Source organism: Gouania willdenowi, unplaced genomic scaffold, assembly GCF_900634775.1.
Source record: "Gouania willdenowi unplaced genomic scaffold, fGouWil2.1 scaffold_188_arrow_ctg1, whole genome shotgun sequence".
Lineage (NCBI taxonomy): Eukaryota > Metazoa > Chordata > Actinopteri > Blenniiformes > Gobiesocidae > Gouania > Gouania willdenowi.
The window spans coordinates 1-25,567 of NW_021144938.1; the positions used below are offsets into that span (position 1 = coordinate 1).

Consider the following 25,567-nt stretch of genomic DNA (forward strand, 5'->3'; position numbering starts at 1 on the left):
AGAGGTTTCACAGCACAGAAGCAGTTTGTAAACGCATATTCAGAAATTTTCATTACCTTGGATTTATTTACAAGTTGCCTCAAATGTGAAGTAAGCTTGTGCATTTCAGAATTTATATTACAATTTTGCATAAATATATATTTGTGAAAACAGATCGTGTGCATTTTGTGAATCGAAATACAACTGCAAGAGTTCATTCATTATGGTACTGTTTCTGATTCCATAACAAACTCTTCACCATTTACTTGAACCTAGCTGAGAATCCATTCTTTCTCTAATGTTTGTCGAAGCAGAGGATTTTCACACTTGCGTACGAGGACGGCTGATTTTCTGCCTTGTCTTAATTATTTCAGCTGTTCACTTTGTATGTTTTTTTGTCTGGATTCTTTGACCTGCATCCACAGTGTTTGATCAGGAGAACATCTGATATCCCTCCAAGTAATCTTCCTGTAAGATCGAGCATTTGTGTGCTGCAGGTAAGGAGCCTTTGAGTGTAAAAAGAAGCTGCAAACACTTTGTCTTTATGTAAGACTGGATACATGATGCCCTGCAGGCTGACTCCTCTACCCAGACACAGCGCTACAAATGCTTCCTGAAGCAGGCCATCAGTCCTAACGGAGGAAGAATCAGTGTTTCCTCTCTGTCCTCCATCACTTCACTGAAGAAACTCTGCCATATGTGAGTTCTGCATCACCTGCTGTTCAATCATGGTCGTATCTCCACACCTACTGTGCTCTCCACGACCCTGCTCTCATCTAGACAAATGTGTGGAAGGGAACGAAGCTTCGAGGGAGCACTGGACCTGTTTCCTTCGGTACTGCCCTAAAGCTGTGGAACCGCACGTTTCAGGGAGAACCGTAAACATCAACATCAGCTTCCTTGAATTAAACAAATATAATAGAACTCCTCATCGAAGCACATTCAACAAGTAATGCAGCTTATTATCTAATAGCTAGCTCTAATAGCTCGGGGCTCAATCTCCAGTTTTAACACAATCTACAAGCTATTGCATATGATAAAGATGTCTTAGAGTGTTTAATTCAATTCACTTTATTTGTATAGCACAATCAGCAGTCATCTCAATACGTTTATCGAAATATAAATTCATAAGAAAGAAAAAACTCAACAGATCCACATGAACAAGCATTTAGCAACAGTGAGAAGAAACAACTCCCTTTTAACAGGAAGAAATCTCCGCATTTTAACTCGTGAGGGCCCAATGTTGTGAAGAGACGCTCAAGTTTAGTTTTTTTTGTCTTGTTACGCATAACTTTAAAGCCAAAAGAATTGTTTGCATTGATGAAGTTGGATGATGAATTGATCTTATCAGAGTTACTATGCTTGTTATAGGCCCTCAATAAAAATCTCACACACACTGTAGAGACAAAAAATAACACTTGATCAAAACTCTGCTTTGAAGAACGTACTTTTCAAATTTGAATGAGGCATTATGTGGGATCCGCAGAATATTGGGACTATTAGGACAGCCCTCCCAACTCATTCATTTTATTTTTTTCTATTGTTTTATTAGTTGATTGTTTTGTTTAGATTGTGAAGCACACTGTTTATATGTGGCATTGAGTGCCACATATAAACAGTTTAGTGTTGAAGTATTCGACTGCTTCATGTTCCACAACTATATTAACTTTTCCTTGGAAATCTTCCCTAGGAAAGATGTGTCCATGTATCCGTACGGAGATCGATATCTATCACTCTTTTTCCCTACTGTGATGCCTTTCCAGTGTGAGTCAGCACTACTAGCCAGGGTTGGGTTCATTACATATTTCCAATTACATAACATCTTTATTATCTCTGCTCAATCCAACAAACAATTATGATTATAGTGACCAGCATTTTTCACTAAAATTATAATGATTATTTTTCACTAAAAGTTCAATTACAATTAAGTTTACAATTACTAAAGTTCAAATTTAATTAATCACAAGTGACTTAGCCTTTAATAAATAACCCCATGAAACACAACATTCTCTTGTGATAGCTTTCTGTTAGCATCTCCCTTGATAACGGGTCAGTTTGACACGTATCTTAAATCATCTGTAAATACACTAAAATATTATGTATCATAATTTTGTTTTCATCTTATGGTTACCTTGTCAGGCTTCCTAATCAATGAGATATGTGTGTTAATGTCTTTGGCGTGGCGTCTGAGCCTTATTCCTGTCCGTATCCCCTCAATTTCATTTATTTAAAAAAGAAGATAAATGCTCCTCAACAGAACTGAAATGGGAAAACTTGAAATGACCTATTATTCCTCTTTTCACATCCTAAGTGTAAGCCACAGAACTCGAACATGGTTCCCCGCTTGTGTTTAATAAAATTGTCGTTTTTTCTATTTCTGTTTCGTGGTTTGTACGCGGCACACCCCCTTTTTAATCATAACCTGTTCTGTTTTGGAAAAATGCTGGTTCGGCTACTTATGGCCATGACGAGGACCACTACGAGTGACAAGGTGGTTCTTGTCTCCAACTACACGCAAACACTGGACCTGTTTGAGAAGCTGTGCAGATCTAGAAGGTGCTTTGGAAACGCTGCCCATGTCCGACCTTGGTCATTAGTTTTCTCTGACGTGTGAACCTTTGTGTCGGGTTCCAGATACCAGTATGTTCGCCTGGACGGAACCATGTCCATCAAGAAAAGGGCCAAGATTGTTGAAAGGTTCAACGTTCAGTCTGTGAGTGTGACTTTGTGGAACAAGAATGAAGATATGAGAAATGAGGGCTGTGTTCGAAATGTCCCACTAACATTCTACAATCACAACGGTATATGCGGTCGACTGTATATTAATAGTATGATTAGGATGATGGACCGTTCCCATTGAAGTATAATTCCAAGTTTTTCAAAATGCTTTTGGAACCTATAACGACAAAAATCTGAAAACATTTTAAGTGAGAAAGTGACCAGGTAGAATATCAACATGTGCTCATTTGATCCATAAAACTTGCGGAAAACACATTTAATTCCCACATTTCAGAGATTTTGGGAGAACCTCCATGCTATTGACAAAACTTCCAGTTAACTTCAAAACAAGAGCCCTATTTACAAAAGGGGTTTTGAAATGGGGATGTTAATTTTTTAGCTTGAAGCCGGTTCCATGACCATTTTACGTTCTGCTTGCAATGCATCATGCGGCGGTTCTGTGTGATTAGTGTGCCCACCGTGCAATACTTAGGAAATGTCTCGATATAGCATACATCTGGGTATTTCTCACGTACTCAATCTTTTCATACTATCTAGTGTGAGCGCACTACATACTCATTTTGACGTCTGACTTAATGTGAGTAGTACGCTAGTATGGGATTTTGAACACACCCAAGGAACTGCACCTGAATGCATTTGTTTTTCAGAACCCAGAGTTCATCTTCATGCTGAGCAGTAAGGCTGGGGGGTGTGGCCTCAACCTGATTGGTGCAAATCGTCTGGTCATGTTTGATCCTGACTGGAACCCGGCCAACGACGAGCAGGCGATGGCTCGGGTATGGAGAGACGGTCAGAAGAAAACCTGCTACATCTACAGGCTCCTCTCTGTGAGTGCACACAGTTAACAGAATGAAAATACTACCACATTAAATCAGCAACAAAAAACTTAAACACAACACTCCCTCCTGAAAGAATAACTAAACCCCAAAACCACTTTTTCTACTGAATACAAATGTATTTGGGTATGAAGTAATGCTGTTGATTGATCTTGGTCCAACTCTCAACATTTTAGTCAAAGTATTTCAATTTGGCATATTTTATTGTAAAATGTGAGTGACTGCCTTCTATGTGTTGAAACCCAGCTATTACAATTGATTTTTGCTATTGGCTGAGAACAAGATCATGTGACATTTTGGGACCATCTTGTGTCACAAACAAGCATTGTTAGCCCCCCGGTCCTTTGATAAATCAACTGTGGTCTCGACAATCTGTGGTGAGTAGGTTGGATTGAGAGAAGAGTGAATAGAGAGGTATATTGAGTATTGAGTAGCTAGTTAGCATAGCATAGATTGTTACCGTAATTGGAGATTTAATAGTGTGGACTGGGCATGTCTTAACTGCTCCAGGATTCCCGCCCATAATCAAGGCATTTTTTTAAATTCCAATTCCAATTTTTTAATAAAGCATGTTTAAACACAAACAAGGTTTGACCAAAACGCTGTACAATAAAACATATAACATATACAAGAAATACAACATTGAACAATTAAAAATGACATAGACTCACACGGTGTTAAAAGCCACAGCAAACAACTGTTTTTTTAGAAGAGATTTAAAAATGGGAACAGAAGGAGCCTCTCTTATATTTATCTCGTTTCATAGCCTTAGAGCTGCCGCAGAGAAGGCCCGATCCCCTCTGGACTTCCTTTTCGTCCTCGGCACGGCCAAGAGCTGCTGGCCAGCTGAGCGTAGAGCCCGAGATGGAGTGTATGGCTGAAGAAGTTCAGACTTGTCGGATGGATGGAGGCCATTTAGACATTTGTATGTCAATAAAATAATTTTAAAATCAATTCTTTGGCGTACAGGGAGCCAGTGAAAGGAGGAGAGAAGAGGTGTTTTATGCTCCTGCCTTCTTTTACCAGTCAATAACAGGGCAGCAGTGTTTTGTACCAGCTGGAGGTGAGCCTAACATAGAGAGAGTTACACTAGTCCAGTTGTGTTGTGATAAAAGCATGGATAACGGTCTCCAGTTCTTTCTTACCTAAAACAGGTTTAAACTTAGCAATGCACCACAGCTGAAAGAAGCTCTTTTTTAAAACGTAAAGTTGACATCTTATTAAAAGTAAATCCAGAGTCCACGATGACTGGTCACAGACTTTTTTGAATATTTGTTCATAGAGTCCAGACTGAACAAGACTTTGGATTTGCTTGAACCAAACAGAATAGGCTCTGTTTTGGATTCATTCAAACTAAAAACATTAAAAGATATCCATGCCTTAACCTCATTTAAACAGTTCAAAAGGAGCAGGAATCATTGGGTATCAGGGGCATCTAAATCTGACAATCATCAGCATAACAATGAAACGAGATGCCATATTTTCTCATTATAGAACCCAGAGGTAGATGGTACAGAGCAAAAAGAAGGGGACCAAGAATAGACCCTTGAGGAACACCACAAGATGGATGCACAGAGTCAGATGTAAAACAGTCAATTTTTACAATAAAAGTTCCGTCGCAAATATGAGTAAAACCAGTTAAGATCTGCCCCATTGAGCCCAATTCAATGCTCTAATCGAGAGTGTGCGATATGATGATATTAGATCGTTAAGGATTTCAACATGACGATGATCTCCCAAATCACGGAGATTGTAGAATCGTCTGTAGTTCACATTTTAACCCTTGTGGTGCCGTGTCTGCGTCATATGTCTGTGGTCCATACACAGTCATATGATGCAGACACGGCTCCCCCCCCCAGTGTACGGACACAGAATTAGCTTAGAGTGCTGTTTCCTTCGTGTTAACGCCTGTCTGTCAGAGGCTCAGTGCAGATGTCTGTCTGTCTGTTAAACTCCATCAGTTCTGAGTGTTGAAACACTGAAATATGTTTGAGAAAACACTGCATGTGTTTCTCTTCTATAACTAACTCTCTGTCGCTGCGCTGTAGCAGAGATCTGCTGCTGTAGCTAACGGGGCTGTTTCCATATTCTTAAAGAGACAGTGTCCTGAATGTGATTTACTTTAAAAACTACTTTCATCAACTCAGAGCTGCCCTGAAAAAAGCAACACTACATAATTTAATCACATTTCAGCCTTAATGAAGGAAAAAGTCAAAAGTGACACAAAATGTTGTTATTGTGTTGCTAGTCATTAGTAAAAGGGTCTTTGTGGCTCCACTGACTTTGACCCAATATTGTTTTTCTTGTAAAACTATTGAAAAAAATTATAATAAATGGAGTTTATATCACCTTGTGCCATTTTGATATAGAGATATGAGTATTGGTCCATATCACCCAGGCCTAATGTAACCAAAGCAGTAACGTTTTATTTTGTAAAGGATATGATTGTCTGAACTGTGTGAAATGAGGGATTCAAACACTGCTTAAAGTAGGATTTTATTGATATGAGTGTGTTACCTCAATAACAAATAGAAATCACTAGACTGATATGATGCATGTTATGTAGCAAGTGTTGCTAATGCTAATGCTACACCACTTTAGTTAAACAAAGTAAAAAGACTGTGTGACTAAAATAACTTGTCAGCTTTTTTGTTTGATGTTAATTGTACTAGAAACCAGTTTGATGAATTGCTTACATACAATTTAAAAAAAAAAAAAAAAGAAAGATAATTTCCTTGTCCTAAATGATCTTTTATTCCTTTTTTCCATTTAGGGCAATGTTTTAAGAAGGTGATTTGGTTTTTTTTATTGGTAAAGAACGTTAAAATAGTCTAAATGATTTGAATGAAAAAAATCGTGATAAAATCGTGATTGTGATTTCACAAAGTAAAAATCGTGATATGATATTTTTCCCATATCGCCCACCTAGTACACCGTATCAAAAGCAGCAGTGAGATCTAAAAACAAAAGGATCACTGTGTTCCCTGAATCCGTTTCCAAGAAGATATCATTAAAAACCTTCAACAGTGCAGTTTCTGGACTGTGAATTTGTTTAAAACCTCATTGAAAATCCTCATAAATGTTATTTGCGGAGGAAATCATTTATCTGGTTAAAAACAATTTTCTCTAAAACTTTAGACAAGAATGGGAGCTTAGAGATGGGTCTAAATTTAGAGTAGACTGAGGGATGAAGGGCAGGTTTCTTAATAAGTGGGTTTACTACAGCATGTTTAAAAGCAACAGGGACAACACCAGAAGTCAAGCTGCTATTTATGATCGCAAGAACTGATGGTCCGAGCGTGAGAAAAATGTCTTTAAAAAGGCGTGGCAGAATATCATCAGTAGGGGAGCCTGAAGGATTCATATGATCCACAATTTCCTTTAATTTCTGTAAGGATGTCGGCTCAAACTGAATAAAGGTAGCTGAGCAGGGGACAAAGATAGAAGGGTCATGAGCAACCTTATTAATAAAAAACTGCAAAAATGTGTTACAGAGCTCAGTGGAGGCATCGAAGCTGATTGGCTGAGGCCCATCAATGAGAGGATCCGGGTAACATCGTTAAACCAAGGCTGAGGTTTAGGTTTTAAACGCTTCATTTTTAGCAGCACCGCAAAGTCCAGGTTTTTAGACATTCAGCTTGTGTGAGCAGATGCTCTGTATCTAAGCTCACAGATTACCCAGAGTCACCAAAGAGTTCTCAGTGAAGTCAGAAGTAAAGTATTGTGGTGGAGGAGTTAACCACATTGGAGAGCGAGGCTGGAGCTGGAGCTTTAAATTTGTGTGCAAAGGAAAAGTAAAAAACAACAGGTTTATGATCAGATAAAATTGCATCACCCACATTCAAATTTAAAATAGACATCATTACACAAGAACAAATACAGAATATGACCTAACTGGTGTGTGTGACCCACTACGCATTGCACCAAGATTGGATGAGATCCACAAAGTCATGTGTGTTGTCAGGACAACACACATGACTTTGTGGATCTCATGTTGAAATGCCGAACAATTAAAAAACAATCAATCATACTTTGGCATTAGTTCGGCCAACCAGTCTGAAAAGTCATTTATAAAATCCTTGTTGTATTTGGTCTGTAAATCACAGCACACAGTACCAGCTGGGATCAGCCCAGCACAAATACTGTAGAAACAGTTCAAAGCTGGACGGAGGAGATGGCGCTGAGAGCTGTTTACAAACAAAGCTCTTCTTAAAAATAATCACTAGACCTCCTCCTTTACCAGACTTTCTCGGACTATTAAAAAATAAACAGTCAGGGCAACTGATCCGAGAGAGCAGTGGACTCGCCAACGCGTAGCCAGGCCTCAGTTACGAAGAGAAAATCCAATCCACTGGAACCTGTTTGCCAGGGATCTTGCAATGACCAGCGCCATCCTGATAGGAACCGAGAGGCCATCCTGAGTAGAGGCAAGGCACGGAGCCCAAGTCAGATGCCACAGATTCTCCACGTTTCTTCCGTGTGTCCTGAGATTTGAAAGACAGCACCGGACTGGGGGTCGACTCCAGAGCCCACCACGGGAACCAAGTAGGAGATCGCAGGATCACAAAGTTGCCAGGGTATGCAGTGGATCAATCCAAGATCTGATGAGAGCACAAGGGAAGCCTTGAGTTTAACAGCCGACCGCCTCGTTTGCCTCTGTGTCTCCTGCGGTGTCTCCAGGCAGGTGAGGATGTGGTACGGAGCATTTAAGGTGGCACATCCACAAGAGTTGAAAGGATCGCAGTTTTTTGCTCTTTTTGCCTCAAATTAACGGCAGAAAAATGAAGATCCAAAAGTGTCTGACGGTGATGCACCAGGAGGGAGTCGATGTCATTAATAAACGTCAAAAACAATAAAATCACAAAAATAGTGGACAGAGGTAGACGACAGGCCACATACACCAGCGCCATCTTACTGATCATCATTTCCCTCCTCGTGGCAGGTCAGGAGAAAGCAGAGGTTTAGTTACTTTTTGAGAGTTATGGGAAATTTCCTTTATTGTGATAAACTAACATATATTTAAAATCAATTCTGTGCACTTGGCTGTGAGCAGAACCAGTCACCAGTCCTTTAATTTGTGTGTGTGTGTGTGTGTGTGCGCGTGCTGACAGACTGGGACCATTGAGGAGAAGATCCTGCAGAGACAGGCCCATAAGAAAGCGCTGAGCAGCTGTGTAGTGGATGAGGAACAGGACGTGGAGCGCCACTTCTCTCTGGGCGAGCTCCGAGAACTCTTCACTCTCAACGAAGACACTGCCAGCGACACACACGACAAGTAAACGCTTCCTCTGACAACTCATTAGTGAGGATGCAGCAGGCACTTGTTATCCTATAGCCTATAGCTCGGCTAATGCTAGGTTGGGAATGCTAGATTAATGCTAATGCTAGGTTAATGATAATATTAGGTTTATGCTAGGTTAATGCTAATGTTTGGTTAGTGCTAATGTCAGGTTAATGCAAATGCTAAGTTTGTGTTAATGTTAGATTAATGCTTGTTAGGCTAATGTTAATGCTAGGATGCTAATGCTAGGCTAATGCAAGGTTAGTGTTATTGTTAGGTTAATGATAATGCTAGACTAATGCTAGCTAACGTTAAGCTAATGCAGTGTGACGTGGACCAGCACCTGCATCCTCACTTGTATTTTATTCAGGAAATGCAAATATTGTAGTTTACAATGTTATTATTGTTTGCATCATATGTAGTTAAACGATTCTACTAATTACTGTGTAATGATAATGATAGATATTTTTCTCAAATTTAGAAATGATAAGAAAGTCACTTCTTGCACCAGGAATTAATAACAATTGTTCATTATCTTATTATTAATAATAATACATTTTATTTAAATCTCCTTTCATAACAATCAGGCACACTTTACAAAAAAGATAAAAACAATAACATGAATCAATGAGGTAAGTAAAATTAAAAAGCGAAAGCACAAAATGAAATTTAGATTATTTGTTAATTTGTAGTTTCATGTATAAGGCTGACCTTACGCTATCATTAATGTCATTCTTATGACATTAGCATGAATGAGATGTCATGAAGACTGTCATTAAGTGTCATTTACTGAATTCTGACACATTTGGTATATGTTGGTATTTCTTGGGTTAGGGCAGGGGTCTGTAACCTGTGGCTCTAGAGCTTCATGTGTCTTTTTGACTCTTTTGGAATGTCTCCCTGTAGCTTTAAAAATTATATTTAAAAAATGAATTGTTATGTTTTACAGAGGGTTTTAAGGATTAATGACATTAACTTCAAATACAATTCTGATAAAACAATTTGTTAACTTACTTAAACATAAATCACATTGTGCAATAACTCTGCCACCTTCCTACTTCACCTCCTACAACATCTACTGACCATCAACTTTCCCTACACCTGTGGCTAACCTTAAGGTTTAAATCCCTGGTAATATAACTAACAAAAATAGTATTCTGGAAGACTTTGTGGGGAAAGGTTTATTTAATTCCCAACATGGCAGCTTTGCATGCTTGACATGTTGCAAGAAATTAGCAATTAGTATGTGACATCACATGATCATGAGTTATCAAATTCAAGTAATTTTTTTCACCTTCAAATCCATTAACTCGTAATATTGTTCAATACTATTTTAACTGTATAGAATTTAATATATTGTTAATGTTAAACAAAGTGTAGGGTCTCATCTTTTGATCATGCTGGTCTTTTTCTCTCCTGTGTCGCTGTAAGGTTTCGCTGTCGTCGGTGTGTGAATGGCAGACAGGTCCAGCCTCCTGCTGATGGTTCAGACTGTACCAGTAACTATTCCCAGTGGAACCACTGCTTTGACAGGAGAGGCCTGAGGGACCAGGTGCTGAAGGCCTCCTGGGATGCAGCGGTCTCTTTTGTCTTCCACCAGCGTTCCCACGAAGACCAGAAAGGCCTAGTATAACACGGTCACACTCTACATGCATGTACTATTTATTTGTTGTATCGACTGTTTTATTTTTAATAAAATACATGTGAACCATAAGGTGTGATATCTACTCTTTAAAACTATAGGTTATTTACATAACCCTGGTTCTCTGAGTAATAGAAGTGAGATGTCTCACTATGGCAGTGGTTCCCGTACAAGAAAGCGCTCAATTTTCCCTTTTGCTGTTTCTGTTTTGTTGTCCTATAGCCTTTGTAATTTTTTTTGAGAATAGTTTGTTTTGTTTTTTTTAAGAACTGTTTTTAGGTATAGAGTTCACATCTGTATTATGAAATGGGAGAATTTGGCAAAATATCAGGGTTCAAAGTTAATTTACAAAAAGTGAAATCATGCCACTTAATACTACTGCCAAATTGATTAATTTGACCTTTTTTCCCTGAAAGCTAACACATGAAAATTTAAATATCTAGGAATCTGGATCACACATGATTTTAATGACTTTTCAAAGCTAATTTCCCCCATTATTGTGTCATTTAAAACAAGACTTGGAACGGTGGGGTCTGCTGCCTTTATCATTAGGAGGTAGAATCAATGTAATTAAAATGAATGTGCTGCCTACATTTTTGTATGTTTTTCAGAGCATTCCTCTGTTCCTGTCAAGATCTTTTTTCACATCAATTGATAAACTAATATCGGAGTTCATTTGGAATAAGAAAACACCTAGAATACATAAAAATATGTTACAACGCCATTGTCAAAATGGTGGATTTTCCCACAATAACTTTCAATATACTACTGGGCTGCCAACATATGAAATATACTCTACTGGAAATGATCCCAAAACTCTGATTCAACCCCTAAATGGCTTCAATTGGAACATTTGTCCTGTCATTCTACTCTTTAGATGCATTACTTAATACAGATCTTCCTTTACTTAAACGTATATCTGAATATTCTTCAAATCCAATAATTAACACTCTTTTAAGATATGGACGCAATTTCTAAGAGTTTTTTCATTAAAAGATATTTCAATCCACGCCCCTATAACAAAAAACCATGTTTTGGTCCTGCCCAAAACTGGATGGGTTTTGGAAACTGATATTTTCAACATTTACAGATGTCATAAAAACGTCATTAAAACCCACACCCATAGCGGCAATATTTGGGGTCATACCACCTGACTTGCATCTCAGTCGTCGGGCCAAAACTATGGTTGCTTTTGGTTCTCTTTTGGCACTGTCGAAGCAAATTATCTAATAATGTTTAATGATACATTTATATTTGTCATGTGTGTATGATTAAGGGGATAATTTTTTTTTAACTCTGTGCCTGTTTTTCTTCTTCTTCCTCTTGGGTAGCCATTACACAACACACACACACCCCCCTGGTCTCTTCTTTGTTGTCGGTGGAAGGGGGGAGGTGGGACAGTGGGGTATAAATGTGTGTGGAAGGAACTTTTGGGTCCTTCTTCTTCTTTTTTCGCGCCTCTCCCTTGGCCAAGGGAGACCACTGCTTTGTCTATCCCGCTTTGTACCTTTTTGTTTAGTTTAGATGAAATCATTTTTTATTACTTCATCATCTCTCCTGTCTGGTCTTCATCATTTATTACCACAGAGTGTGTTTTCAAGTCAAAGACGAGGTAACCGTAAATTTCACCGTAACAGCACGCCGACTGATAATGTTTAAATGGAAGGACAAACATCCTCCGAGTTTCAATCATGGCTGAATGATATTGTTCATTTCTTGAAATATGAGTAAATACGATACACCACAAGGGGCAGTGGCCAGAAATTTTATACTAGCTGGCAACCTTTTCTCACTTACATAAAGAAAATGGAAGCGAAGGATACTGTAAATTAGAGCTGATGATCCCACCACTTTTTGGGTAACTTATTAGGGGGCCAAGCCCGTGGGGCCTAGGACCAGCGGTGCTAGGAACCCTATTGTAATCGTAAGGATTTTTATTATTATCATTATTATATTTATTATGTTTCCTTGGGTAAAAGTAGTGCTGCAGGCTAAACCGTGCTAGGTAGGGCGGTGCCCTTTGGTGGTTGGGTCCAAAACCCCCAGGGGACCTTGGACGCAAAAATTCACATATATCCGCCAGCAGGTGGCGCTCTAACAAAGGTCAAAGCGTTTTGGCCAATAATTCCCACACCGTTTGTTGCAAATTTAAAACCTTCATATCCACAGATTCCTTAAATAGCACTGAATCACCTGGCTAGGCCACGCCCATTTCCGCCTAAACTTTTCTCGGAGCAAAATCGCAAAAACTGAAAAACCTACTTTTTTGAACTCCTCCTTGGGGTTTTGTCCAATCAGCGTGAAACTTGGCACGTAGAGTCTTCAGTTGGACGTAATCTCCAGTTAACTCTATGAGTTTGTTCGGGTAACGTTTTCTAGCTGGCTATAAAAATGCAAACTGGCGCATATCTCAGTCAAAATAAATGCTAACAACACTAAATCTGAGTTCCTTAGTTGGCATGTGACTGTGAGGGTATGCGCCAAATTTGAATGATGTAGACCACTAGGGGGCGCTACAAATAACGAATATTTATATCTCTTAATTGGCACGACCAATTGTTACCAAATTTGGAGGGGATGATCTTGGGTCCTTCCTGAGGCGATATCTCAAAGTTATTCACGATTGGATAAAGTGGGAGTGGCTAATGACATAATAACACATAAATAAACAAACATTTATTTCTGCTGAATTATTATGTTGAGGGCAGTGAATTTTACAGGGTTGATATAGACGACTACACAGACCATCCATACCAATTATAGCGTCACTAGGTGGCCCTATAATTGCAAAAACATTTTGGCCTTTAACTTTCACAATTTAATTCACATCTTTAAAAAAATTCATATCCACATGTTCCCTACATAGAGTCGCATCTTCTGACATAGGCCACGCCCACTCCCACAGCACATTGCTCTTTGTAAGTCACGACATATCAAAAACCTACTTTTTCAAATTCCTCCTTGGGGTTTTGTTTAATCCCCATGAAACTTGGCACGTAGAGTCTTCAGTTGGACCTGATCTAAAGTTGATAAAATCATTTTGTTGGCTCAAAATATGCGCGAATAATTACTGAGTAAAATTTTCTAGCTAGCTATAAAAATATGCAAAGCTATAAAAACTGTTGCATATCTCGGTCAAAATAAATGCTAACAACACCAAATCTGAGATCCTTGGTTGTCATGTGACTGCAAGGGTACGAGCAAAGTTTTAATAAGTTATGCCACTAGGGGGCGCTGCAAATATGGGAAATGTATATCTCATAAATGGCAAGACCAATTTTTACCAAATTAGGTGGGTATGACCTTGGGACGCTCCTGGGGCCGTATCTCAAAGTGAATCGCAATTGGTCAAAGTGGGCGTGGCTTATTACCAGTGCTGGGAACGTTACTTTAAAAAAGTAATTAGTTATAGTTACTCACTACTTGTTCCAAAAAGTAACTGCGTTAGTAACTGAATTACTCTATAATAAAAGTAACTCATTACCAAGGAAAGTAACTATTTGCATTACTGTTAAATATAAAAAAAAAAGTTGCTATACGTCAAATAATTCAGATTTTTTAGATGCATGTGTCGTGAGGTGCTTCATTAATTTTGAGTTGCTTACAACGGATGTTGACAAAGTCTTCACTCCTGGATATAAAGAACACTTCACATGCACGTTCTTGCCTTTGACCACAATTAATTTAAAGTAGTGTTTGTGTCGCCACCTTAAAAATGACAACTTTTCATCAGACTGCTCCACGCTCACCATCTCTGCTGCTTCATCCAATCTGGAGTGTATGTGTCGCGTGTGTGTGTGTCGCGCTTGCTGGCACGTCGCCTTAGCCAATCATAATCGCTCACCTTGTTTTTAACCCACCTGCTCACTACATTGAGTAAGAAGCCAGGGATGCTTTCGGCTCACAGTTCATTTAATCAATACATGTAATTCACCGCATTTAACGTTCAGTAACGATAACAGCGTTGTAACGGCATAAAAAGTAATTAGTTAGATTAGCCCGTTTCTGAAAAACAAACGCTGTTACCTAACGCCGTTATTTTAAACGCCGTTATTTTAAACACTGCTTATTACTACATAACATATAAATAAACAAACCTTTATTTCAGCTGAAGTATTATGTTGAGGGCTGTGAAATTTACAGGGTAACTATAGAAGAGCACACAGATCACCCATACCACAAAGTGTACCACGAGGTGGCGCTATAATAGGTGCAAATGCATTTTGGTCTGTAACTTTCACACTTTAAATCACATCTTCCAAAACTTCATATCCACCTGTTCACAGCAAATGGCACGTTGGCCTGTGTCCTGACGCTCGCCACGAGCCTGTCATCATTCGTGACGTACTTTCAGGGGCTCTGCAAAACCTGGGGTCCGAGTCGCGAGGGAAGGCCTGGCCCCCTTTCATAACTGCTTGCAGTTCTCATTATTATTATTATTATATTATTACTATTATTATTATTATTATTATTATTATTATTACTATTATATTATTATTATATTATTTTATTACTATTATATTATATTATTATTATCTTGTTACTGTATCTTGTTATATTATTTTATTAAGTTTTGCACATGTTAGTCTAACTACTGTTTATATTTATGTTTAGATTTTTTCTAGTTGATTGTTATTATTTAATGTCAAGACAGTTTTTGTGACTTTTAAAGAAGTTGAGTGTAAAATGTCCACTTTTCTGTGTTCTGATGCTTCAGCTGCAGCAGGTAAAAAAGACTCAATGAGAAACAGGGTTTTTATACTGTAGATAGGGACTTTAGACTTGAAAGTGGCTTGTGTATAAAAAATCTACACGTGAAAAAATTTTAATGTCACAAATGACAAGAAAAAATGTATAGACTGATGTTTACACATAAAATTATAGCTGCAAACTTGTAATCCAACATTTATTCACATGTTTTTTTTAATTACTTGCACAAATGATTGTTTACCGTAATTAAAAAACATGTGAATAAATGTTGGATTACAAGTTTGAAGCTGTCATTTTATGTGTAAATATCAGTCTCTAAATGTTTTTCCATCATTTGTGTAAATTTATTTCACATGTGAGAATTTTTTATACACAAGCTCAAATCACATTCTACAAGCTCTCACATTTTGCAACATATCTACCTTTATATATTGCTTCTATACAACAGTATTGAAAGCACATTTTGTGAAACATTTCCTAACTGACAGTTGATTAATGTCTATATCAGCACTCATTGAATGTCTCTTGTCCAGTCAAATTACTAATTGTTGTATAAGTGTCATTAAGGCCCTTCCTCACAATACAATTATGTGGTCACCTTTGTTCACTACAGACACATACACAGACTGAACTACTCAATACTGACCCTCTGTTCTTTCTTTCCACACTCACAGCAGCTGAACTTCCGGTTCTCTGCAGCAGCACTGCAGATTACTCCATCCTGGAGTGTATTGGTTATGGCAACTTTGGGCAGGTGATGAAGTGCCAGAACCTTAAGAACGAGACGGGGGCTGTGAAAATCATCAAGGACGGCTTTGAAGACCATCTTGAGAATGAGGTTCCTGTTTGCACCTTCTAACATTTGATGGCTCAGGTTTTGCTATTTCTAAATTCTATGAACAATATTTTTGTTATCAATGTGTAATTACTTCAACATGGTAATGTGCGTTTCATAACTTTTGTACTATATTCCCAAAATTGCATTGAACTGAACAGATCTATTTTTAAAAAATCTGTATATTTGTAACACAATATTCCATGTAGATATCATATCAATAAACGTGTAAATGTAAAGCTGATAGCCATTGTCCATTTACACGTGTTCATGTAGCTTTTGTACCTATTACTTTATATATTTATTAATATCAACAATGAAACCAAACTTTGTTCCCTTTTGCACTTTTGTGATATTCGCAAATTCACAAAATACAGATTTTCTAAGACCTGTTGGAATCAGCCAAAGTATTTAACATCTAATAGTCCCTTCTTTTTCTTTTTCTTCTTCTTCACAGATTTCAATGCTAAAGGTAATTAGTGTCCTTGATACTGACCGCACAAATTTGCTTACGTTTTACGAGCATTTTGTGTACATGGACTGCAATTGCCTGGCATTTGAACTTCTTGAGATCGACCTTCACACTCTGATGGAAAACCGAGAGTGGGAACCCCTGAGTGTGAATTATATCCATACAATTGCTGAGCAGGTATGGTTGGCACGCAGAATTTTAGACTTACTGTAACACCTAAACGTAGAATGAAAGAAATCCTGTTTTAAAACCTGAGCTCATACAGCAAATGTACAACGTTTATTCTAAACCTGTGTCTTCTGATCTCGTTTCTGCAGCTATTGGTGGCTTTAGATGCCCTAAAAGGCCTTGGAATCATCCACACAGACATAAAACCTGACAATGTCATGGTGGTCAATAGGAATATCCAGGAACTGAAGGTGAAATTAATCGACTTTGGTGTGGCTGTTAAAACTTCCAGCATGGAGCCTTGCCTTGAAATTCAGCCTCTAGGATACAGGTAGGAGGATTTCTCCTCACATGGCTTAGCTGTGGTTAGGACAAACCTGTAATGCATTGTAATGATATGTTGGTCATAGATTCTCACTCTTATCTCGCATCCTTGCTTCTCAGGGCTCCTGAAGTCTCCATTGGCCTTCCTTTCAGTGAGGCCATTGATGTGTGGGCCCTTGGTTGTGTGCTTGTATTCCTCTACATTGGAGAAAACCTCTTCTCTGTGTTCTGTGAATACCAAATGATGAAGCGTGTTTCAGAACTTCTTGGTTTACCGAAGGACGACCAGCTTCAGGCCGGGGCTTACACCAGTTGCTTCTTTTGTGAGGCTGAGGAGGGCTCAAAATGGCGACTGATGGTAAAACTGAAGTTTTTTTTTTTTTTCTGGCAAACTCAAGTTCACCAAAGTTTAACTTTACAATGAACTTCATAACACTCATCTTGTTTCCCCAGACACCAGAAGAATATGAAGCTGGTAACAGCATCTCAACTAAGGAGGAACACCATTTCGTTGAGTTCTCTTCTTTGGATGATCTGGTCAATGTAAGTTTTTCATAAATGTCAATAAATGTCACTGTCCTGATTAAATCTTGACTGTCAAGAAGTTATTGAGATATCTTGACCATAAACTACTTACCGATATGCCTGATGTGTGAGCTTATGTAATGACCAGTCTTTTGTATTGAAATGCAGGTTCATCCAGGAGAAGAAAGTGGTGAGGTTGAGGACAGAGAAGCCTTTGTGGACCTGCTGAAGCAGCTTCTCTGCTTGGATGGAAATGAAAGGATCTCTCCCTGTCAGGCTCAGTTCCACCCTTTCTTCAGCACATCCCACCTCAACCAGCAGGAGACCAGCAGACACCATCAACCCTCATTACAGGCTAATGAGACCTCCTGCCATGCATCAGATGAAAAGTGTGTTCTAGATGATGCCTCTGCATCCAAGTCATCAGATAGTGACACACTGAATTTGGCCACTGCAGAAGCTGATAGTCTCCCTCCTCTGACTGACTTGGACTTGGTGTCTGCTCCCACTCCTCATTTAAATGATGACGTTCTGGATCAGTCTTCAGATGGAGTTACCGGCTGTTTTGGTTCTTTGAAGAAGAGGATTCAAAAACATTTCAAAAGAATCAAGACTTTCTTTTTCAAACGCTAAATGCTTGTTCTTGTAAATACATATATTCAATAGTTTGTTTTAGATCATTTTTTTGGATTTTCACAATGATTTTTTGAAACAAATAAACATGTAAATATGTATTCATTTGTTCTTGTTCCAGGTTCTTCTTCCGTGTTATAGTTTAAGAGCCGCTACATCTCATTTTATATAATAATTGACTTAAACTGGTGGTGATCAAAGAACAGGTGGAAAAACGCTAGAACCTTGATTGTTCTGATTGACTCAGATTTGACATTCAGCAGTTAGATTAAATCAAAAACAAAAACAGCCTTCCACCACCTAAAGAACATCTCCATCTCCTTAAAGGTGCCGTGCACACCTCTGAGATCCCTCTCTCCCAATCCCTCCCCTCTGCTCTCTTGCCCTGCCTCCAAACTTCCAAAGTCCCTCCCTCAGAGGAGCTAACAAGCTAACTTTAGTCCAACAGCAACATCACAGTAATATAACATGCTCTGTTAATAGCATATTACTGCAGCGCTTCTTTCTCTCTATGTCAGGGGTGGACAATTGTTTTTTACATGGGGCCACGTGAGAATAAGAAAATATTATGGAGGGCCGGACCAAAACTGAACTGAAATCTGCATAACATTAATTGTGTTTCTTTATATAAAGCAGTAAATAACATTGTTTTGATAAGCTGGAAAGACTGGTAAGAAATATGTTACAATTGAGCAATAAAAGAGAGAAAAAAATGACATTTATTCACTAAAACTTCCCAAAACAATGGTTAACAAAATGTGAACATTTGTACAGTTTTTGAGTCACTATATTAGTGACCATTTTCAGCCACATTCAGTATGACATTGTATGACATATTGGAACAATTAGGTGCCTACATTTGTTGGTTAATCACATTCACACTCATTGTGTGTTTTTTTCCAGTTCTTTTTTCTTATTAAGTGAGAGAAATCTAGTCTCTGTTGGTCTTTAACAAGTGCATCAAAGTCAGCTTGAATGTCTGAGGTGGAGATGCAAAGCACAGCTGACAGATGATCATCAGTGAGAGAGGATCTGTACCTGGACTTGTTAAACTTCATCACTGAGAATGTTTGCTCACTTATGTAGCTAGAGCCAAAGAGCACAAAAATCTTCTGAGCATGTCTCCTCATGTTTGGAAACCTCTCTTGCTTAAGAGCAGAGTAGAAATCCAGCAGTGGTTGTGACTTGAAGTGCTCTGCATCAGACTGCAGGTCAATGAGTTCCAGCTGGACATCACTTGGTGCATCATCCACATTGCAGGTAAATGGTGAAGAAATCAAGTGCATCTCACTCTCCATTGTTCTGAGATCTTCAAATCGCCTCGAAAACTCGCCATGCGGTGCTCCTAACATAGATGAGTACCTGCGGAGGTGATCATCTGATGGTGTGACTTCCTTCAGGGTTTGCATGTGAGTGAGATTGTTGCTCTCCAGTTGCCTTGAAAGAAACTGTAACTTGGCCATGAAAGCCTTCACCAGGTTGTGCATTTCATGGACAAAAGGCCCTTGCCTTGCAGTTTGGTGTTCAGTGCAGTCATCAGTGCAGTCACGTCAACAGCAAATGCAAAATTTGTCAGCCATTTCTAATCTGAGATGTCTTTGCCTTTCTTCTCACAAAACGCTCGGATCTCTGCTTTCAGATCCCAGACTCTTTTTAGCACTTTGCCCAGGCTGAGCCATCGGATAGTTGTGTGATAGCTGATGTCACCATGTTCAGTTTCGTGCTCCTCTTGTTGCTTTTGGAACGTCGCTACCAAATTTTCCGATATCCGCACCATTTCACCATCATTTAAGTTTTTATATTTCTCTGAATGTTTCGTCTTGTAATGTCGACTCAAATTGTAATCCTTGAACACAGCAATCTGGTCCCCGCAAACCAAACACACCGCTTTACGTCTGACTGTGGTAAATAAATACTTGGCAGTCCATATCTTGTTGAAAACCCTGCATTCAGCATCTACCTTTCTCTTTTTAGTCGACATTTTGGGGGTGAAATGCGTCATACTAAGTTAGGTGCATGCGTGTGCAGGCTCGGTGCAAAACAACCGGAGGACTGCTGAGGCAATGGTGCACGAGGAGTGGATGGAGCGGTATCTCAGTCTGGATCCAGTAAAAAGTGACCATGAAAAGCTGTAAATGGACTGATATGCAGTGGGCTTCTAGTACTTCATATTGAAATTGTGTTTGTGAACATGTGGGCCGCTGTGCCAGTTTTACTAAACTTTATAGCTACTTATACAGGCTCTGAGTTGAAATAAATAAAGTGTGTCAAAATAAAGCGGTCACTCTCCGTGGTGCTGAAGCGCTGATTTGTTCCACTACTGCTTACGTACCATTGCGCACGTAAAAAACAAAAGCTACAAAATAAAAGCAATGCACACTCATGAGGTAAAATAAAAAAAATTGTTTGTTTTGTCATTTCTTATGAAACTTACGCGGGCCGGTCAGTCAGCCGCATGTGGCCCACTGGCCGTAAAATGCCCAGGTCTGTTCTATGTGCACACACCATTCTAGCAGCAGCAGCAACAACACAGTGTCACTTACAGTACCCAAACGGAGGCTGCTGCGTGCACATTAACAAACACAGGCTCTCAGTGACGTGCCGTGAGCACTAGGGTAGGGTAAGCAGGGCGTTCCAAATCGTGACCACCAATGTCAACACCAATGACAATTTCATATGTTTCTGCTGAAAAGTGTTAAGTCAATTCAAATCAATTCAACTTTATTTATAAAGCATAATTTACAACAAAGTCATCTCAATGCGCTCATCAAAACATAAAATTCAGATCCACATGAACAAGCTTTTAGCCATCTACCAAAATCAACGTCGTAAAGCACCATTAAAGAAACATAAACAATTATTTAATATAGCCTCCATACTCTCCCAACATTTATGAAACTGTGCGTAGGTAAGATCACTTCAGGTGGCGTACGCTGAAACACATGAAATGCATAAGCAAAAAAAACAAAACAAACACTGGGTGTTGTTTTTTATTTATTGTTTGTAACTTTTACAAAAATATTTGCAAGATTACAAACTCAATAAGGATAATGAACTCAACTTCCAACTTCTTCAAAAGCACAGAACAAAAAAAGGGTACATTTAAGGAAAAAAAATATTATTATATATATATTTTAAAAAAAATATTGCACAATAACAAATATGGTGTATCAGGGCTCCCATATATATCCCAATATTGTCTTTTTCCTCCCACCTTGTTTGCACATGCTGTTGAAGGTAAAACTACATGTAGTGCAATTTTTTGATGACAGCTATGCATGTTAAATTATTGAAATTAAATAAATAATTCAGATTTCTCTCTACTTTTTTGACATTTTATTTAATTTTGACAAAAGAGTTTCACATCCAATTATAAAATAACACACAAGTAAATGAAAATCAATTTAAACATATTAGTAACACGGTCAAATTACAAATGATTAATATCATTAGAGGAAGGCATTGCAACAACAACAAAAAAAAATAGAATAGAATAGAAGTGTGAGGTCATGTCTGACAGATACCACAGCACACTTCTTGACCATTTGGTCAGGAAGAGTTTCCCACTTTTTCCCCTCACATACAGAGACAAAGAGCTAAGAACAGGAATTTACGACTGTTTGTCCTTCTCCCTGCTGTGAGCACATGGCAGAATCTTTGCTTTGTGCTATACTGTTCTCCAAGAATTAACAATGAAACATTCCAAAAACGGACACAAATTTCTGATAAAAGTTTGAAATGTATTTTTCTACACTGTCAATAACTGTTTTATTCACAGGAAGTCAAGGACAACCTTAGAATAAGATCATATAATTGTTTTACAGTAAAAGTGTTCCTAAGGAATATCTCTCATTAACGTTGCATAAAGTATATCATGTTTGGTGCCACAATAAACATGAAAATATGATCTCTGCTTTTGTCTAGTTTGGAAAGTTATAATCTAACTGGTTTCTGAGTTATATTCATATTTCTTGTTCCAAAGGATTTCTCATGCATTCATTCCTTATCACACTTACATGATTGCCACAACCCACAGAACATCCCAAGCAATCTAATTGGCTCCCGAAAACACGTCGACCAATAGAATCGCTTGGACCGCGATAAAACCGAAGCGCAAAATTCAAATCATTGGATTTTGGTGCTGGCCGCTAAGATACCCACTGCAGTGTTATGTACGTCTTCTTTAATCTTTTATTTTCTTTGTAACAAAGTGTTTTCTTTCATTAGACCTTTTAAACAAGCTTGCGCTTCCCAGAGATAAAACCTCCTGTTTTAACTGAAGATGCTGAACCAAGAACCAAGAACCAACAACCAAGAACCACGCCTGAAGGAGCTGAACCAACAACCAAGAACCACGCCTGAAGGAGCTGAACCAACAACCAAGAACCACGCCTGAAGGAGCTGAACACTGAACTACAAGAACAAAGCCTGCACACGCTGAACAAAGGCCAGACAGACCTAACACAGGTCAGAACCAGTGGAAACCTGCTGACTGAACGAGCTGTGAAACGTGCTAAACAAGGAACAGAACCGACCAGCCTAACACAGGCCAGAACCAGGTCCAGGAAAGGACCCTTTCGGACACACTCCAGCGGTCCAGAGCCACGCTTTGCTGCTTCAGACTCCTCTCACCAGACCACCACTCTGCCACCAGAGAAGGATCACCGACCACGGACCCATCAGAACCGAGGTCCTCTGGATCTCAAATTCTAATCTGGCCAAACATAATTGCAGCCACATTATTCTATACTGATCTTATTATAGCTCACACACACACACGCACACGCACACGCACACGCACACGCACACAAATCATGCAACTTTTCTCTCCTCCCTCCTTTCTTTCTCTACTAAGCTTTTACCTTTAAAGTGTGAATACATTTACCCTTAGTTTAGTGAGCGTAGTACTCTTTTAGCTTTATTGTGTTAGTAGGTTTTAACTTGTTATGATTAATAAATGTTTATACTTTGAGAAGTTGTCTGTGGTTTATGAAAATATTACAATCATAAGGTTTGTTATATGGAGAGTAGAAAGTCTTGACATGAGTTCACAACCCTGGATGACAAGGTATTAATAACTAAGTAAGTGATCTGAATCACTTGAACTCAATTTCAGGTGGCACCTCTTGGCAAATTGCTGTAATATTAATAACAATAATATTATAAATCTTATTACTCCTTGTCCAAGCTCATCCTCCTACACAGTCGAGCAGGGACCCACCCACAGCAGTCTGTCCTGGCCCACAACTTTCTGACTAGCCCTGCCACTTCTGTCCCATGTGTGAGGCTGTTCTCACTTTCAGGTCACATAGTGACAAAAAATATCTTCCTTGAGCTCTGATAATGTGAACTGGCTAGTTTGTCTGAGCTGAAGGAGAAGAAATAGGCCTGAAGGTGTTGTGAGGCTGATGGGTGTTATTTTTTGCACTACAATGTTTATCTAGTACTGTTATTTAGTACTTGGAGTTCCAAAAAAATTTAGGCCAAATGACTGTTTATATTTCAAATTTTACTTGAATTAAAAAAAAACCCACTTTATGTTGATTTTTTTTTTTTCACCATTTCAAGCCAACACTGCTGTGAAAAGTACATAATGTAATTAAAATGGCACTTTTACTTAGATTTGTTACATTTTTCCACAATTGTGACATTAAAATTGTTTGAGTTTACTGTATTTCTGTCTGTGTTTATTATTTGATTCATTCATTCACTAAAATCCATTTAGATTGAGAAGTGTTGCTTTTTAGGGCAAATATAGTTATGCATTTAAAATGTGATTAATTTAGATTATTAATTACAAAGCCCCAAGTTAATTAGATTAATTTTTTAGGGGTGGGACTTATACACAGTGATGGGAGGGTTACTTTTACAAAGTAATTTGGTACAATTACAAGTTACCTGTTAAAAAATAGAATCAGTAACTTACTCTAAGTATCACTATATTAAAGTAATGTAACTGATTACTTTTGGATTACTTCAACACCAAACATGCAAATAAAGACAGAAAATGATAGAATACGTGTAACCTGCTCACTGTATTATTTTAGACAGACATAAAATCACCTTCTATAGTCACACTGTATTAAAGGGAATGTTTTAGTTTAACATAGACTGGGAGAAACCACAGTAGTTTAAATAAATAAGGTTATCAATCAATTTACTCATTAATTATGAAAAACTCAGTTTATTCATTGACCTAGACCACAGTCCATACAATAACATGATTATTGTATTGTATAAAATAAATGTTATTGTTACAGCTTTGTAATATATGTAAAAAATAAAAGCACCACCTGAAAGTGGTGTCAGATAGTTCTATATTTATAGTTACAAAGATTATATACACAACATAGCAACAATTATTATTAACATGCTCCAATGTTAACTATATTATTTTGTCTACACTGGTGTCAGCATGTACAACAACTGTGTTTGTGTTTATTATTCAAATGGTAAATGTACTTGATTTATATAGAGCTTTATCCCTACAATGAAATTCTCAAAGCACTTTACATATCAGCTCATTCACCCATTCACACTCACATTCACACAAAAAAGGGACAAAACCGACTAAACCTCATCAAACCAACCAAGTCCCCATTATTCACAGAATGAACAAAGAGCTGTGCAAAAGGCTCAATATTTAACATTTAATAACTCAGCTTCATTTATTAATATAAGTGTTTTATTATTCAAAAACAAAGCTACAACAACACCTGATTTATTAAACAAAAAACACAGGTCTGTTAATTGTAACATTTGAGCATCATGAGGTACATTTAACAAACACTAAAGAACTAATCAAATGTAATGTAAAGTGCTTCTTTTGTTTAGCTAAGCAGACATAAATTGCGCTGTTTTCATGGGTACAATCCCTTTTTGTGAGAGTTAGTAACAAGTTTTGTGCCAGTACTCAGACATTTTTATATTGGAATTTATTGTATTATTATTATTATAACCATATTTATATTTTGACATAGTGAAGTATAAGAAATATTGTATAAGATTTTTAATTTTGGTAATTTTTTTATTATTATTTATTGTTTTAGTTTTATTTTATTTATTTTATCAATTACTAGACATTTCAAGCAACTCCATTTAAACTCCAACGCGAGCACACTAAGGTCACGACCAAATGTTGAAAAATGCGGGAACAAACCTGCCGAAGTTAAAATTAAATGAATAAATAAATACACGTTTAAAAACAATTACAAAAGGAAAATTTTAAATGAATACAAATAAATAAATATAAGTGGGGAAAAAAACAAAAGTAAAATATGATTTAAATATAATACATCATTGAATAAATGCATGCAAAAATATTGTGTTAAAAAAATGTAAATGAATTAAAAAACATATACATTTAGATACTTTTTTTTTTTACCTTTATTCATTAATCATTGTTTTATCTAACATTTTAAAA

At 37.9% G+C, this 25,567-nt stretch overlaps 2 protein-coding genes across 2 annotated transcripts; both read left to right on the forward strand.

Annotated features, from left to right (window-relative positions):
* The first annotated feature begins 2,438 nt into the window (after positions 1–2,438).
* Positions 2,439–15,906, forward strand: LOC114458816 (DNA repair and recombination protein RAD54-like). Its single transcript, XM_028441199.1, has 6 exons — positions 2,439–2,535; positions 2,614–2,692; positions 3,366–3,545; positions 8,666–8,829; positions 10,267–10,490; positions 15,862–15,906. Exons 1-5 carry the CDS (start codon positions 2,444–2,446, stop codon positions 10,466–10,468), a joined length of 717 nt encoding a protein of 238 aa, XP_028297000.1. The 5' UTR covers positions 2,439–2,443; the 3' UTR covers positions 10,469–10,490; positions 15,862–15,906.
* A 112-nt stretch (positions 15,907–16,018) lies between these two features.
* On the forward strand, positions 16,019–18,144 carry LOC114458818 (homeodomain-interacting protein kinase 3-like). The gene is made up of 6 exons (XM_028441202.1): positions 16,019–16,061; positions 16,480–16,671; positions 16,812–16,993; positions 17,107–17,344; positions 17,440–17,529; positions 17,680–18,144. The coding sequence occupies exons 1-6, from the start codon at positions 16,053–16,055 to the stop codon at positions 18,142–18,144; spliced, it is 1,176 nt and encodes a 391-aa protein (XP_028297003.1). The 5' UTR covers positions 16,019–16,052.
* Positions 18,145–25,567: the final 7,423 nt, after the last annotated feature.

Bases quoted from the DNA above. Each gene is read 5' to 3' on its own strand.
- LOC114458816 (XM_028441199.1), top strand. From the start codon at position 2,444: ATGACGAGGACCACTACGAGTGACAAGGTGGTTCTTGTCTCCAACTAC. The intron at 2,693-3,365 runs GTGAGTGTGACT...TTTGTTTTTCAG, and splicing joins AAAGGTTCAACGTTCAGTCT to AACCCAGAGTTCATCTTCAT. The intron at 8,830-10,266 runs GTAAACGCTTCC...TGTCGCTGTAAG, and splicing joins GCCAGCGACACACACGACAA to GTTTCGCTGTCGTCGGTGTG.
- LOC114458818 (XM_028441202.1), top strand. The intron at 17,345-17,439 runs GTAAAACTGAAG...TTGTTTCCCCAG, and splicing joins GCTCAAAATGGCGACTGATG to ACACCAGAAGAATATGAAGC. The intron at 17,530-17,679 runs GTAAGTTTTTCA...ATTGAAATGCAG, and splicing joins CTTTGGATGATCTGGTCAAT to GTTCATCCAGGAGAAGAAAG.